General features: G+C 53.2%; 1 protein-coding gene across 1 annotated transcript in view; it reads right to left on the reverse strand.

Annotated features, from left to right (window-relative positions):
* The window catches only part of SAMD11 (sterile alpha motif domain containing 11), a 75,330-nt gene that overhangs the window by 37,477 nt on the left and 23,867 nt on the right, over positions 1 to 13,986 (reverse strand). Inside the window, exon 5 of the mRNA XM_084220135.1 lies at positions 4,978 to 5,099. Within this exon, the coding sequence (XP_084076261.1) occupies positions 4,978 to 5,099 (122 nt within the window). The remainder of the gene's footprint in view (positions 1 to 4,977; positions 5,100 to 13,986) is intronic.

Raw genomic sequence — 13,986 nt, forward strand, 5'->3', positions numbered from 1 at the left:
CTCCAGGGGCAGGCTGGAACCAGAGCTTTGCCTGGGGACAGGGCAGCAGCAGGACAGTCCCCACGGTGACAGAGCCACAATTCAACCCTGGGACATCCCCAGCCAGCTCCCTGACCTGCACTGAAGGGGCCAAGAGCCACCAGAGATGCTGAGCCCTGCCCAGGCTGGCCTCCACCATCTCAGAGGTCCTTTCCAACCTTAATGAGCTCCAAGAACAGAGCCTGACCTGCCTCAGCTCCTTCTCCTCCAGCAGGACAAAACCTGAGCAAAATCCCTGCACTGACCTGGGCTGGCTCAGCCAAAGGAAACACTCCCACCTGGGCTTTTCCTGCTCCCCCTCACTTCCCCACTCCTCTGCTGGTCCTACAGAGGCTCCTGGGTGCACCCCAGTCCTGCAAGGCTTCGGGAGATGCAAAAGCAAAGTTCAGCAGAGCCCAGAGAGGGGAGAGTGCTCCAGCTCCAAGGGCAGGGGAGCAGAGCAGGGACAGAGCCTGGACCCTCAGGCTGCCAAGGTAAACAATTGCCCTCCAGGGGAAAACATGTCAGCAGCAGGGCCTGGGCTCCCAGCTCCTGGATGCCCATTTGGTGCTGATTTTCTGCTCAATTTAAGGCAGCAGTCCAATAAAGGCTGCTGCTTTTTTCCCCTGTTGTTTGGCTGAGCTAAATGAAAACATGTCTGCAGCCCAGCTCATTAGCCGTGCCCCAGAGCAGCCCTGTGCTGGGATCCTGTCTCCAGCCATTAGCAGGACATCCCTGGTCCCAGTTCCTTTTCATCCCCAATATTAACTCCTCCTTAGCATATGAAAGCTCTGGGGCTGGCTGCAAAGGCAATCGAGGTCACTGCCAGGCCTCCTGGCCATGGCAGGGACACAGAGCCCAGGGTTAGTCAGCTGTGCATCCACTCTGGGAACAAAACCCCCAAATTCCCACTTTTGAATCTCTTTACAGCCCCAAAATTCCTCCTTCTCCCTCGCTGGGCCAACAGGGCACCAAGTGGGGCAAGAGGGTGAGCACAGAACAAACAGGGGGACACACTCAGCTCTGGGGTGTGTTTGAGACATGGGGGTGAACTCTGCTCCCCCAAAGCACCAGGAGCACAGGGCTCCTGCAGGGGGACACGGGTGTCACACTGTCCCCAGCACCTGGCATTCCCACAGGAGCCAGCCAGCCCTGCTCCCAGGGGGCAAGGCTCCAGGGGCTTGTCACACCCATCACACTGACCAAAAACCCTGGAAAAGAGACTCTGAAACTCTGCAAGGCTCCAGGGGCTGGTCACTGCCATCACACTGCCAAAAACCATGGAAAGGACTCTCTGGAGGTCTGAGAGGCTCCCAGGGTTTGTCACTCCCATCACACTGACCAAAAATCCCTGGAAAAGCCTCTCTGGAGCCCTGCAAGGCTCCCAGGGTTTGTCACTCCCATCACACTGACCAAAAATCCCTGGAAAAGCCTCTCTGGAGCTCTGCAAGGCTCCCAGGGTTTGTCACTCCCATCACACTGCCAAAAACCCTGGTAAAGTCTCTATGGAGCTCTGAGAGGCTCCCAGGGTTTGTCACCCCCATCACACTGACCAAAACCTCTGGAAAAGCCTCTCTGGAGCTCTGCAAGGCTCCCAGGGTTTGTCACGGCCATCACACTGACCAAAACCCCCTGGAAAAGCCTCTCTGGAGGTCTGAGAGGCTCCCAGGGTTTGTCACCCCCATCACAGTGACCCAAACCCTGGAAAAGCCTCTCTGGAGGTCTGAGAGGCTCCCAGGGTTTGTCACACCCATCACAGTGACCAAAGCCCTGGAAAAGCCTCTCTGGAGCTCTGCCCCACAGCAAACTGCCCTGCTGCTGCTGCTGCTGCTTCCCCAGCTGGGCCAGGGCAGCCTCAGCCCCAGATGCTTCCTGCAGTGAATTCCTCCCTGCCTGGGGCAGGAGCTGAGGCTCTGCCTCCCCTCTGTGCCCTCTCAGAGCATCTCCAGCCACCACAGCAGGTCCCTGAGGCACGGGGGGCAGAAGGAAGAGAGGGAAGAGCTACCCACCTTCCTCTAGCATGAGGGAGCCTGAATCCTCCACTTCTATCCATGCAAATAGTCCTAGTGCAACTGGAAACCCATGAAATCTGGCACTGCAGAACAGAGGGTGTTTGAGGAGAGAAAGAGCAGAAATTAACAGGATTCTCTTGCAGGACAGGAATGAATCAGAGGCTCGGGAGCAGGTGCCAGGTGCTGGCTCAGGCCCTAGAGCAGCGTGGGGAGGCACTCAGTGGGACCCTGGGGGAAGCACAGAGCCCATCCCTGCACCTTTCCTCTCCTCCTTCCCTTCCATCCCGGCTGCAGCTCAGCCAGCACCAAGGAGAGCACTCCCCAGGGCAGGAGGGACAGCAGGGACCCGGCTGCGGGCTCAGCCCTGCTCTGCAGGGAAGCTGCTCTGGGGTTTGGGGGATCACCCCAGCTGCTCCTCCTGCCTGCCCCAGGGCAGGCTGGCAGTGCCAGGGGCTGCCTCGGGGCACCAGCCTCACCCCGGCCCCAGGCAGCTCTGGCCTGAGCCCCTTCCCCTCCTCCTGAAGTCAGAAAAGCCTCAGAAGCACACACAATTATTTTTCACTCCTTTCAGCCCCTTTCTGCATTTCAAAGCCCGTTCAGATCCGGTGATAATGCTGATTTCCCAGCCCCTGCCGTTGGAAACTACAGCACTGCCTCTAATCCCGATTGTAACAACAAGAGAAGGAATTCCCTCCCAGAATTAATCACAAACCAGCCAACCCTGCCAGCTTCAGCCTTTTTGCTGCCCCCACGGGCTGGCAGTGAGCAAATCTCTGCCATTTGTGCTGTCCCTGCTCCCAGTCCTGCCTGCAGCTGAGGCAGGGAGGAGCAGAGTCCTGCTCCAGCAGCACCCTGAGCACACAGGAGCCTCCAGAGAGCTCCTCCTGCCCTCCCCGGGCACAAAACCCGGCCAGACAGAGCCCAGGAACAGCTCAGAGCAGAGCCCAGCCAGGAGGGTGCAGGATGGTGTGAACCTGGCTGCCCCAGCATCATTTATTCAGCATTTTTTATCTCCAGGTGCCTCCAGGAGGGGGAGATTCTCATCACCCAACACACAGGGCAGACAGCTGGGGGCAAAGTTCCTCTGCCCTCTTGTTGGAACAAAATGGTCTCAACAACCACAAGCAGTGCTTCACCACCTCTGAAAATTCTGCTACAATTCCTGATTGCCCAGCTGCCCTCCCAGCAAAACCAGCCCCAAAGGCCAGAGGGGACCTGGCCCTGGGAGAGGTGACAAAGTGACAGAGCCCCCTGACCCCTCAGACACCTCCTGTGCCCACCTGACTCTTCTAAACCCCCAAACCTGGCATTCCTTCTCACTGCCTTGGTGGGCCTGAGCCTCTTCTTTTTCACTCAGGAACGTTTCACAGGATCAGCAAGGTTGGAAAAGACCCCCAGGACCACCCAGGCCAAGCATCAACCAGCCTTAACCAACCCACCTCAACCATTAACCAACCCACCTCAACCATTAACCAACCCACGTCCCCGGGTGACCTGCACACCTCCAGGGTGTGGTGACCCCACCACTGCCCTGGGCAGCTTCTCCCAAAGCTTTCCCCCAAGGAATTGCTCCTAATACTGGTAACAGTGTTCCTAAAAATTGCTCCTAATACTGGTAACAGTGTTCCTAAAAATTGCTCCTAATACTGGTAACAGTGTTCCTAATAATTGCTCCTAATATTGTGCCTCTGCTGGCACAACTTGGGGCCATTTCTTACAGATTCTTAACTGAAGAAACAAACCAGAGTACCCCAAAAACCAATTAAGAAAGAGGAGTCAGAGCTCCTACACCTCATCTTCTCTCCTGGTGGGAATGAGAGGAACCCTCTGCATTTCTGGGATGCCACAGGTCCCAGAGAATTCCAGCAATGCTGATCAAGCCCAGCAGTTTCTGTGCAAAGCAAACAATACTGAAACTCATTCTGACACTCAGGGTCAGCTGAGCCACGCAGACTCCAGCAGGGTCACGGGGAAAAATGGATTTATGGCCAGTTTGGCTCTTGGAGCTGTGCAGGGAAAGGGGCTTTGGGAAATTGTTAATGACGAGATTGGGGATTCAGCTGTGAAAGCAAGGGCTGATTTACACACACACACCACAAATCCCTCCTGAGTCCACCCTGAAGATGTGATTTAAGGCATTCCCAAAGGGTGTCAGGTGTGGGGTTCCCTCTGGGTTTGGGGTTCACTCACACACTCAGCAGAATGACAAAACACATCAACAGCTCCACAACCAGACAGATTTTCTGAAAAGGCCTAAAACAGCACACAGAGAGATCCAGCTCTGATTTGGAAGGGCAGGGTATAAAACTGAATAAAACAGTAGAAAAACTGACAGAAACTCCTCAACTTTCATTTCCAATTGAAGGCTCCTGCAATCAGCAAGCAGATTTTGGTTCATTTATCCCAGACTCTCACGTGGGGACTTTTTGCCACCAGCCCACCCTTCCCACACCCCTCCCCACACCCAGGGCAGGATCCCACAGGAGCATCTCTGGTTCCGCACTGGGCGCAGCTCAAACCAGGGGAGCAGCCCCAAACCTGCCAGGTAACCCCAGAAACCCAAACCTCCTGCTCCCAGAGGAGCTGGCAGGCCCTGGAGCAGCGTGGGGAGCCTGAGATGAATGAAATGACAAATCCCCTCATGCTCTGGGCGAGGCCTTTCTGCCTCACTTGGCACCAGCCCTGGGGACGCTGCAGCGCCGCGCCGCCACCAGCCCCTCTAACACAGCCCACCGCGTCTGGGGACCTCCAAAGGGCTCCACCAGCACCTCAAATCCTCCCCACCTTCATCTTCAGCCACCCTCCCCACCTTCATCTTCACCCACATCACCACAGGATCTCCCACACCTGAAATGCAACACGGGAAAATCCAGCAGCACCACGAAGGGACGGGGGGCGACGGGGAGAGGAGGGGAGGGAAAACACAACAGAGGTGGCCCAGCCTCACCTGCTGCTGCCAGCCCCACGTCCAGGGCGTTCCTCTTGAGCTCACAGCGGCTCTGGCTCTCGGGCATGCCGAGCTGGCGGCCCTGCAGGCTGGAGATGATGCTGGACAGGTCGCTGTCGCGGCTGCGGCAGAGCACAAACCCCGCGTTAAGGGAACCCCACCACTCAAAGCACCTGAAGTTCCTCCCTCCCCCCAGAATTGATTCCCCACCGTGTGAGCACAGCTGGGAGAGGCTTTTGTGTGATCCAGCGCTGCTGGATTGCAGGATTGCCCCTTCCTTCCTTCCCTCCTTCCCTCCCTCCCACGGGTGCCTCCCCAACCTCTCCTGGATTTTTGGGGATTTCAAAGCCCTTCCCGAGCTCCCCTCTCATTTCCCATCAAGGGCCCTGCAGCTGCCAGAGCTGCTGATTCCTGATCCCAGCCCTGCCAGATAGAACTTGCGTGGGCCAGGACTCACATCTAGGATGGAAAAACTGAAAGCAGAGGAATTGGCAGAGCTGCTCCAGAATGAATAGGAAACTTGAACTGAAATAACTGATAGTTTTCTATCAGCTGCCACCCTTCTATTCTTAAAAACCTAAGTTTTTCCATTCCATCAGTGCTGGGACAAAAGGCTGTTTGGTTTGATTGAATAATGGTTTTTCTCCTCAGAGAGAAACCCACCACGAGCCCGGGCAGCAGCGTTGCTCAGAGCTGAGGGACAGATTTATTTACAAACCCATTTTCAACTCCCCCTCCAAGAGATCCTGAAACAATGCCCTTCCTTCTGGGAAAAGAGGCTGTGCTAGAGCAATTCAGCATTATTTTGCCTGCTCTCCTTGCATCACACTGCTGCTAACTAGGCTGGGTTAGTCCTTTTTTTCTTTTTTTTCTTTCCTTCTATGGAGAGGATGAACACAACAACCAATTCACTGCAGCAGATACTGCAGCTCAGTGGTCAATCCTTTTGCTGGCAAACCACTCTCCAGTTGCAAAATATTCCTGAGTGAATGATCTACGAAGAGTGAGGAGGAGGTGGCAGGAGCTGGCGCTGCTGGAACATCTCCCTTCTGTTTGTCTGTCTGTCTGCAGGAGATGCTGAGCTCCCCATCCTGCCAGCACCAGGGGCTCACCCCCGGCTAAACGGGGCAACTTTTCCTCCTGCCCTGCCTCTGAAGGGGAGATGACAGCCAGGAGAGCCAGAGACACTTGGCAAAAATGACAGAAATGAGGAAGAAATGAGGAAGAAATGCAGAATAAATGCGGAATAAACGAGGAGCGCTGCCCTCCCTGCCCAGCCACAGCTCCCTCCCGTGCAGCACCGCTCCCACCCGGGGGTGTCCTCACCTGGGCCCGGCAGGGCAGCCCGGAGGGTGCATTATCTGCAGCATTACCCAGCACTGATCTGCCTTAAATATCCCCGCGGTGCTGCTGCCCCGGCCCGGGCAGCTCCCGGGGCTCCCGGCCCATGGCGGGGCTAATCCGTGTCTAGCTGCTGCTAATCTGATCGGCCCGGGACAGAAAGTCTTTAGGTACTTTCAGCGGGCGTCTGGCTGCAGATTTCCAGGGGAGGCTGCAGACACAAACAGCCCCAGGATCCCTCAGGGGGATCAGCAGGAGAAGGGATGCTGGGCTCCCAAATCCCCTGAGCTCCCATCCACCTCCCCCCGAGCGGTTCAGAGCGCTCCTTATGCAAGCTCGAGGCTCATTACTTAAGCAAGCCCACAGGTGAGTGGGAAGCCCATTTCTCCTGTGCCAAGCAGTTTTGGGTCTTATCCTCTTTTAGCTGCCACCTTTAAGATGCATTATGCAAATATTTTGGTGTCTTAAGTCATTTATGGGATTAATGTGAAGTGATTATCAGTTCTTTTTAATCATGCCAATCGATAAGTGGCTGTCAGGGACAGAGGACAAATGCAGATAAACGCTGCCATCAGCACAAGGCCCGGAAAGGGCGGAGGAGAGGAGCCAGGAGAGCAGGAGTGGGAAGAGAAAAATGGGATAATTACATCTTTGCATTTGCACACTGCCTCCCATCCCAACGGAGCCCGGAGCAGCCCCGGTGGGTAAACACCTTCAGCTGCTGGGAGGATTGTTTTACCCACCGGGAAAATGCAACCCCCTCTCTCCGGAGCAGCTCCTCAAAACCCAGAGAGGGCAGAACACCAGGAGAGATCCAGGGGAAACAGAACCAGGAGAAGGAATCATCCCTGGCAGCACCAGCAGTGCTGCTCTCCTTCCCCCAAAAGCTCCTGCTGTCAGGAGATTCCCCACGGCTGAAAATGGAAACCTTCGTAGTGCAAAGGTGCATCAGCAAATCCGAGTTTAGGGGGCCACAGGCACACCCCAGCCTCAGGTTACCCATGGAGCCAGGCAGACCCCAGTCCCATTTCCCACTCCAGCCTCAGTTTACCCATGGAATCAGGCAGACCCCAGTCCCATTCCCCACCCCAGCCTCAGTTTACCCATGGAATCAGGCAGACCCCAGTCCCATTCCCCACCCCAGCCTCAGTTTACCCATGGAATCAGGCAGACCCCAGTCCCATTCCTCACCCCAGCCCCTCCCAGCCCCAGTTTACCCATGGAATCAGGCAGACCCCAGTCCCATTCCCCAGCCCAGCCCCAGTTTACCCATGGAATCAGGCAGACCCCAGTCCCATTCCCCACCTCAATCCCTCCCAGCCCCAGTTTACCCATGGAATCAGGCAGAACCCAATCCCATTCCCCACCCCAGCCTCAGTTTACCCATGGAATCAGGCAGACCCCAGTCCCATTCCCCACCCCAGCCTCAGTTTACCCATGGAATCAGGCAGACCCCAGTCCCATTCCTCACCCCAGCCCCTCCCAGCCCCAGTTTACCCATGGAATCAGGCAGACCCCAGTCCCATTCCCCAGCCCAGCCCCAGTTTACCCATGGAATCAGGCAGACCCCAGTCCCATTCCCCACCTCAATCCCTCCCAGCCCCAGTTTACCCATGGAATCAGGCAGACCCCAGTCCCATTCCTCACCCCAGCCCCTCCCAGCCCCAGTTTACCCATGGAATCAGGCAGAACCCAGTCCCATTCCCCACTCCAGCCTCAGGTTACCCATGGAATCAGGCAGACCCCAGTCCCATTCCCCACCCCAACCCCAGTTTACCCATGGAATCAGGCAGACCCCAGTCCCATTCCCCAGCCCAGCCCCTCCCAGCCCTACACTGCCTTGCAGTAACTCCAGAAGGGGATGAGGAGAGCAGGGCAGCCCCCAGCCCCCCTTGGCCGCTGGCCTGTGAGCCACAGTGGGCACAGAGGTGCTGACAGATGTCCCCAAGGGTCACAGCCACCCCCGAGCCCGCCCAGCCAGACCCAGGCTGGCAGCAACGCCTCCCAAATGTGCTTCATTTGCAGCCATTAGCAGCGAGCGCATGTCTAACGAGGAGAGGGATGAGCAGACTAATGGCTGGAGACAATTAAGCCGAGGATAAATCAGTGTCAGGGCTCTGCAGAGCACAGGCAGCCAGGCGCCCGCGGGCCCTGCTCACAGACTGCACGGGGGAAGGAGACAGCGTGGGCAAAATGGAAATTATTCCCACCAGGGGCTGCCCTTCCCTCCCCGCAGCTCCCTCTGCCCGGAGTGCGGAGCTGACAGAGCAGAGGCTGCTCCCAGCGCCCCATCCTCCTCATGGCGAGGCTGAAGGAGCCTGGCAGGGTCTCCCACCCTGCTGGCACTGCCAGCTCTGCCCTGCCCTGAGCTCCGGGGACACTCCAGAGAGCTGCCAGGCAGGGGAAGGGCAGTGCCCTGCAGAGGGGAGGCTCCAGCCAGCTGCAGCTCCCACAGGGCTGCTCCAGAGTGGGGTGTTGGGGTCAGTCTGGAGCTCAGGCTCCAGCCCTGGGGACATTTCTGTCCTTGCTCTGCTCCAAACTGAGCTATTGGTGTGAATGTGGAGCTCAGGCTGTCCCTGCTCTGTCCAGACTGAGCTGTTGGTGTGAATTTGGAGCTCAGGCTGTCCCTGCTCTGTCCAAACTGAGCTATTGGTGTGAATTTGGAGCTCAGGCTGTCCCTGCTCTGCTCCAGACTCAGGTGTTGGTGTGAATTTGGAGCTCAGGCTGTCCCTGCTCTGCTCCAGAGTGAGGTGTTGGTGTGAATTTGGAGCTCAGGCTGTCCCTGCTCTGTCCAGAGTGAGCTGTTGGTGTGAATTTGGAGCTCAGGCTGTCCCTGCTCTGCTCCAGAGCGAGCTGTTGGTGTGAATTTGGGGCTCAGGCTGTCTCTGTTCTGCCCCAGACTGAGCTGTTGGTGTGAATTTGGGGCTCAGCCTGTCCCTGCTCTGTCCAGACTGAGCTATTGGTGTGAATTTGGAGCTCAGGCTGTCCCTGCTCTGCTCCAGACTGAGCTGTTGGTGTGAATTTGGGGCTCAGGCTGTCCCTGCTCTGCTCCAGAGTGAGGTGTTGGTGTGAATTTGGGGCTCAGGCTGTCCCTGCTCTGTCCAGACTGAGCTGTTGGTGTGAATTTGGAGCTCAGTCTGTCCCTGCTCTGCCCCAGAGTGAGTTGTTGGGGTCAATCTGGAGCTCAGGCTGTCCCTGCTCTGCCCCAGAGTGAGCTGTTGGTGTGAATTTGGGGCTCAGGCTGTCCCTGCTCTGTCCAGGCTCCCTGGGCTGGCAGCTCTGGGCTCTGCTCCCTGGGGATGCCCAGGAATGGGCAGCAGACAGCAGAGCCCACCTGGCCCTGCAGCCTGAGGAGCTCCAGGGAGAGCTGGGACAGAACCAGGGGAGCTCCAAACCAGCAGGGACAGAATTCCACAGCTCCAGAAACTGCAGGAGAGCTGAGGGAGTGGGGAATGGGCCCAGCACCACACCAGAGTGGGGAACTGTCCCTAACACTCCATCAAACCAAAGCAAAGCTGGGGAAACACATCAAAAATGTCTGAAGGAATGCAAGTAGGAGACTGGAAGAGAAGAGAGACCCAGAAAGTGAAATAGGAAGGAAATAAAATGGAAAAACATTTCTTTTAGAATACATTTCCCTGCTCTCCAGCCCTTAACGATCAGGCAGTAAGTGCAGGGATTATATTAAATTTTACTGATCAATACAGCAGCCATAAACCTGTCCCGACCCTCTGCCCCTCCCTCCAATAAAGAAAGGGAAAATCCAATATGCAAAGGGAGGAATGTCAGACCTGCAGGGGAGGAGACACGGGCCAGGGGGAGCTGCACCCAGGGCTGGCTCAGGGGCAGGCTCTGATCCTTCCCTCCGCAGTGATCCCCCTGCCTGGCCAGGCAGAGAAGCTCCAAGGAGATGAGAAAATCCCCAGAAATGCAGGAACACGAGGGGTTTTTCCTCTGCTGCTCTCAGCAGCACAAGCCCCAGGTTTTGCTGTCAGGAGCAGGTCCCAGGCTGCTGGAGGAAACAGCCCTGAGCTGCCCCAGGGGAGGACGGGGTGGGATCTCAGGGAACATCTCCCCCAAAAACAAGGGAACAAAGCCCTGGCCAGGCTGCCCAGGCAGAGCTGCAGTGCCCAGCAGCCCTGGGGACACCCTGGGCACTGCTGGCCCTGGCAGGGCAGGGCTGGGCTGGGGACCCTGCAGGGACCCTGTGCCTCGGGGTGGGGGGGATGGAAATCAGGGAATAATGAGGGAATAATGGGAGCCCTCAAAGGGGAGCCCAGACTGGCCCAGAAATGCTGTCACACCATTGCAGCCCTGCCAAACACCCTGATGGAGCAGCCAGCACTCAGGGGCTCACAGCTTCTAGTCAGCATTTAAAAAAAAACACTAATAACTGATTTCTAATGAAACAGCAGCACTCCAGTCCAGCCCCTGGGAAAAAAAAAAAAAAAAAAAAAAAACAAAAAACAAAAAAAAACAAAAATAAGCTCTGTTTGGGGAATCTGGGGGCTGGAGGAGCTGCAGGAGCCATCCCTGCTGCAGCCCCAATGGAACTCCACCGTGTCACTGCTCTGCCCTGCACCTGCAGTGTGCAGCCTCCCCAGCCAGTTAATCACACACTCATTGATTTCTCAGCCCCAGCAGGGACTGCTCTGTCCCCCTGCTCTGTCCCCCTGCTCCGACCTCTGCTCAGAACTTGTCAGAAAATCAGCCCCTGGTGCTCCCTGTTAATGGTGGCAGCTCGGAGGGGAAGGAATGTGTGAGTTGTGTCTCTGCTGTGCAGGAACAGACACCCCCATCCCAGCCCTGGCCAGGCCAAACCCAGTGCTCTGGGAATAAAACCATGCTTATTCCCAAGAACTGATGAACCCCCTCAGCTTCTTCCTTACTAGAACACAAAGCTTCCTAAATAATTTTTTTAAAATGAAACTTAATTTTAAATTAAATTTTAAATTTAATTAAAAATAATTTAAATTTAAATTTAATTTTAAAAATTACTAAATATATTTTAAAAAAAAAGAAAAATCACAAGCTCTGAGTCCCCACACACACAGGGCACCAAACCAGTGAAGGATTGGCCACCCTGCAGAGGCAGGAGCCACCCTGGGCAGGGCATCCTGAGCCATCACTCTCTCCCAGCAATAGAACAGCTCTCCCTGGCTGTGCCCTGGCGTGGCCTCTGAGGCAAGGTCAGCGTCCCTGGGCAGCACTAAGCCAGGCTCACTGAGTCAGCAGGGCAGGGCTGGGATCAGGGAAAGCCTCAGCTCAGCCCCACAGCCCCTCCCGGCCATGGTCACCTTGGGCAGAGCCCCAGAGCCACCCCGGGGACACCCAGGGCTGGGATTGGGGTCAAGGGGACAGGGCAGGGCCAGCAGCCTGAGCCCTCCTGCAGCTTGATTTATTTTTATAGATTTTTATAGATTTTTATAGATTTTAAAATATATTTTAAGATATTTTTATATATTTATATATGTAATATATAAATATATATTTTATTTATATATATAATATTTATATAGATATGTGTGTGTATATTTCACATATATATTTTTTATATTTTATATATATTATATAACATATAACATATAACATATAATATATAATATATAATATATAATATATAATATATAATATATAATATATAATATATAATATATATTTATATTTTATATTTTTTATATTTTATATTTATATTTTTTATATTTTATATTTATATTACATCATATATAATGATCTATTATATTGTATTATTATATATTATTATACTGTATTATATATTATATTGTTACGTGTATTATGTATTGTATTATTATATTTATTATATAATTACATATATTAAAGATATTTAATATTATATATAGGAATATAATATAATATAATATAATATAATATAATATAATATAATATAATATAATATAATATAATATAATATAATATAATATAATATAATATAATATAATATAATATAATATAATATAATATAATATAATATAATATAATATAATATAATACTATTATTTATTATTATGTATTATATTATGTATATGTATTATATTATGTCTATTTATTATATTATGTATATTATGTTTTATGTATTATATTACATTGTATATTGTATATTATTATATATTATATTATTAAATGTATGTGTATTATATTATGTCTATTTATTATATTATGTATATTATGTTTTATGTATTATATTACATTGTATATTATTATATATTATATTATTAAATATTTGTATTATTTGTTATTATTGTTATTACTGTTATTATATATTATATTGGATTTATATTATATTTTTATTGGTAGGCCTTTTGGGTAACTTTTAAAACTTCCCCACTGTGGTCACTCCCTGTCCAGAGATCTGCCAGAGAACAATTCCCCACCTCCCCCCTGTGCCTGCACCCCCTGAGCTTCACCCAGCAGCACAAGGGAGGGAAAGGGGCAATGAGGAGAGGAAAAGAGGAGGGATAAACAAGTTTTCCCAACTGGAGGGAGCAGAGAGGCTGAACATCCCAACCCTCCCCATGGGCAGCACAGCCCTAAATCTCCCTGCAGCCTGAGCCTGGAAAAACAAATTAATCATCCTGCAATGTCCCCAGCAAAATGCCCATAAAATTTCATTAATGCTCATGACAGTTCATAAAAATGATCAGTAGGGCTGGCAACTCCAAAATAAGGTGGAAATAAGTATGAAGATGTTTTTACTGTAAGCCTGCTTTGTCATTCAGCTCTCTGCAAGCTCATAAATAAAAAAAGCTGGAATTACAGCGCCCTGAGAGAGGGGGAGGAGAGGGATCCCTGAGGTGGGACCTGTCAGGGACACAGCAGGACATGTCCTGCTCAGCAGGGACAGGGATGTGGGGCTCAGGGCTCTCTGAGCACCCCAAACCCCCCTCAGCTGGTGAAAAATTAAAATCCTATTAAAATAACGCAATGCGTGGAATAAAACAACGGGGGAAAACGGAAAATGAAATAAAGAGCTTGAACTGGTGCTGGGCAGGAGGGGAGGGAGGATCCACAGGAGACCCCACAGCACCCAGGACACCCCACAGCATCCCAGGACACCCCACAGCATCCCAGGACACCCCACAGCATCCCAGGACACCCCAAAGCATCCCAGGACACCCCAAAGCATCCAGGACACCCCACAGCACCCAGGACACCCCACAGCACCCAGGACACCCCAAAGCATCCCAGCCCCACAGCACCCAGGACACCCCAAAGCATCCCAGGACACCCCACAGCACCCCAGGACACCCCACAGCATCCAGGACACCCCACAGCACCCAGGACACCCCAAAGCATCCCAGGACACCCCACAGCATCCCAGGACACCCCAAAGCATCCCAGCCCCACAGCACCCAGGACACCCCAAAGCATCCCAGGACACCCCACAGCACCCCAGGACACCCCACAGCATCCAGGACACCCCACAGCACCCAGGACACCCCACAGCATCCCAGGACACCCCACAGCACCCCAGGACACCCCAAAGCATCCCAGGACACCCCAAAGCATCCCAGGACACCCCACAGCACCCCAGGACACCCCACAGCATCCCAGGACATCCTAAGGCATCCCAGGACACCCCACAGCACCCAGGACACCCCACAGCATCCCAGGACACCCCACAGCATCCCAGGACACCCCACAGCATCC

The sequence above is a fragment of the Fringilla coelebs genome (genome assembly GCF_963513975.1).
Source record: "Fringilla coelebs genome assembly, chromosome: 22".
NCBI classification, from domain to species: domain Eukaryota; kingdom Metazoa; phylum Chordata; class Aves; order Passeriformes; family Fringillidae; genus Fringilla; species Fringilla coelebs.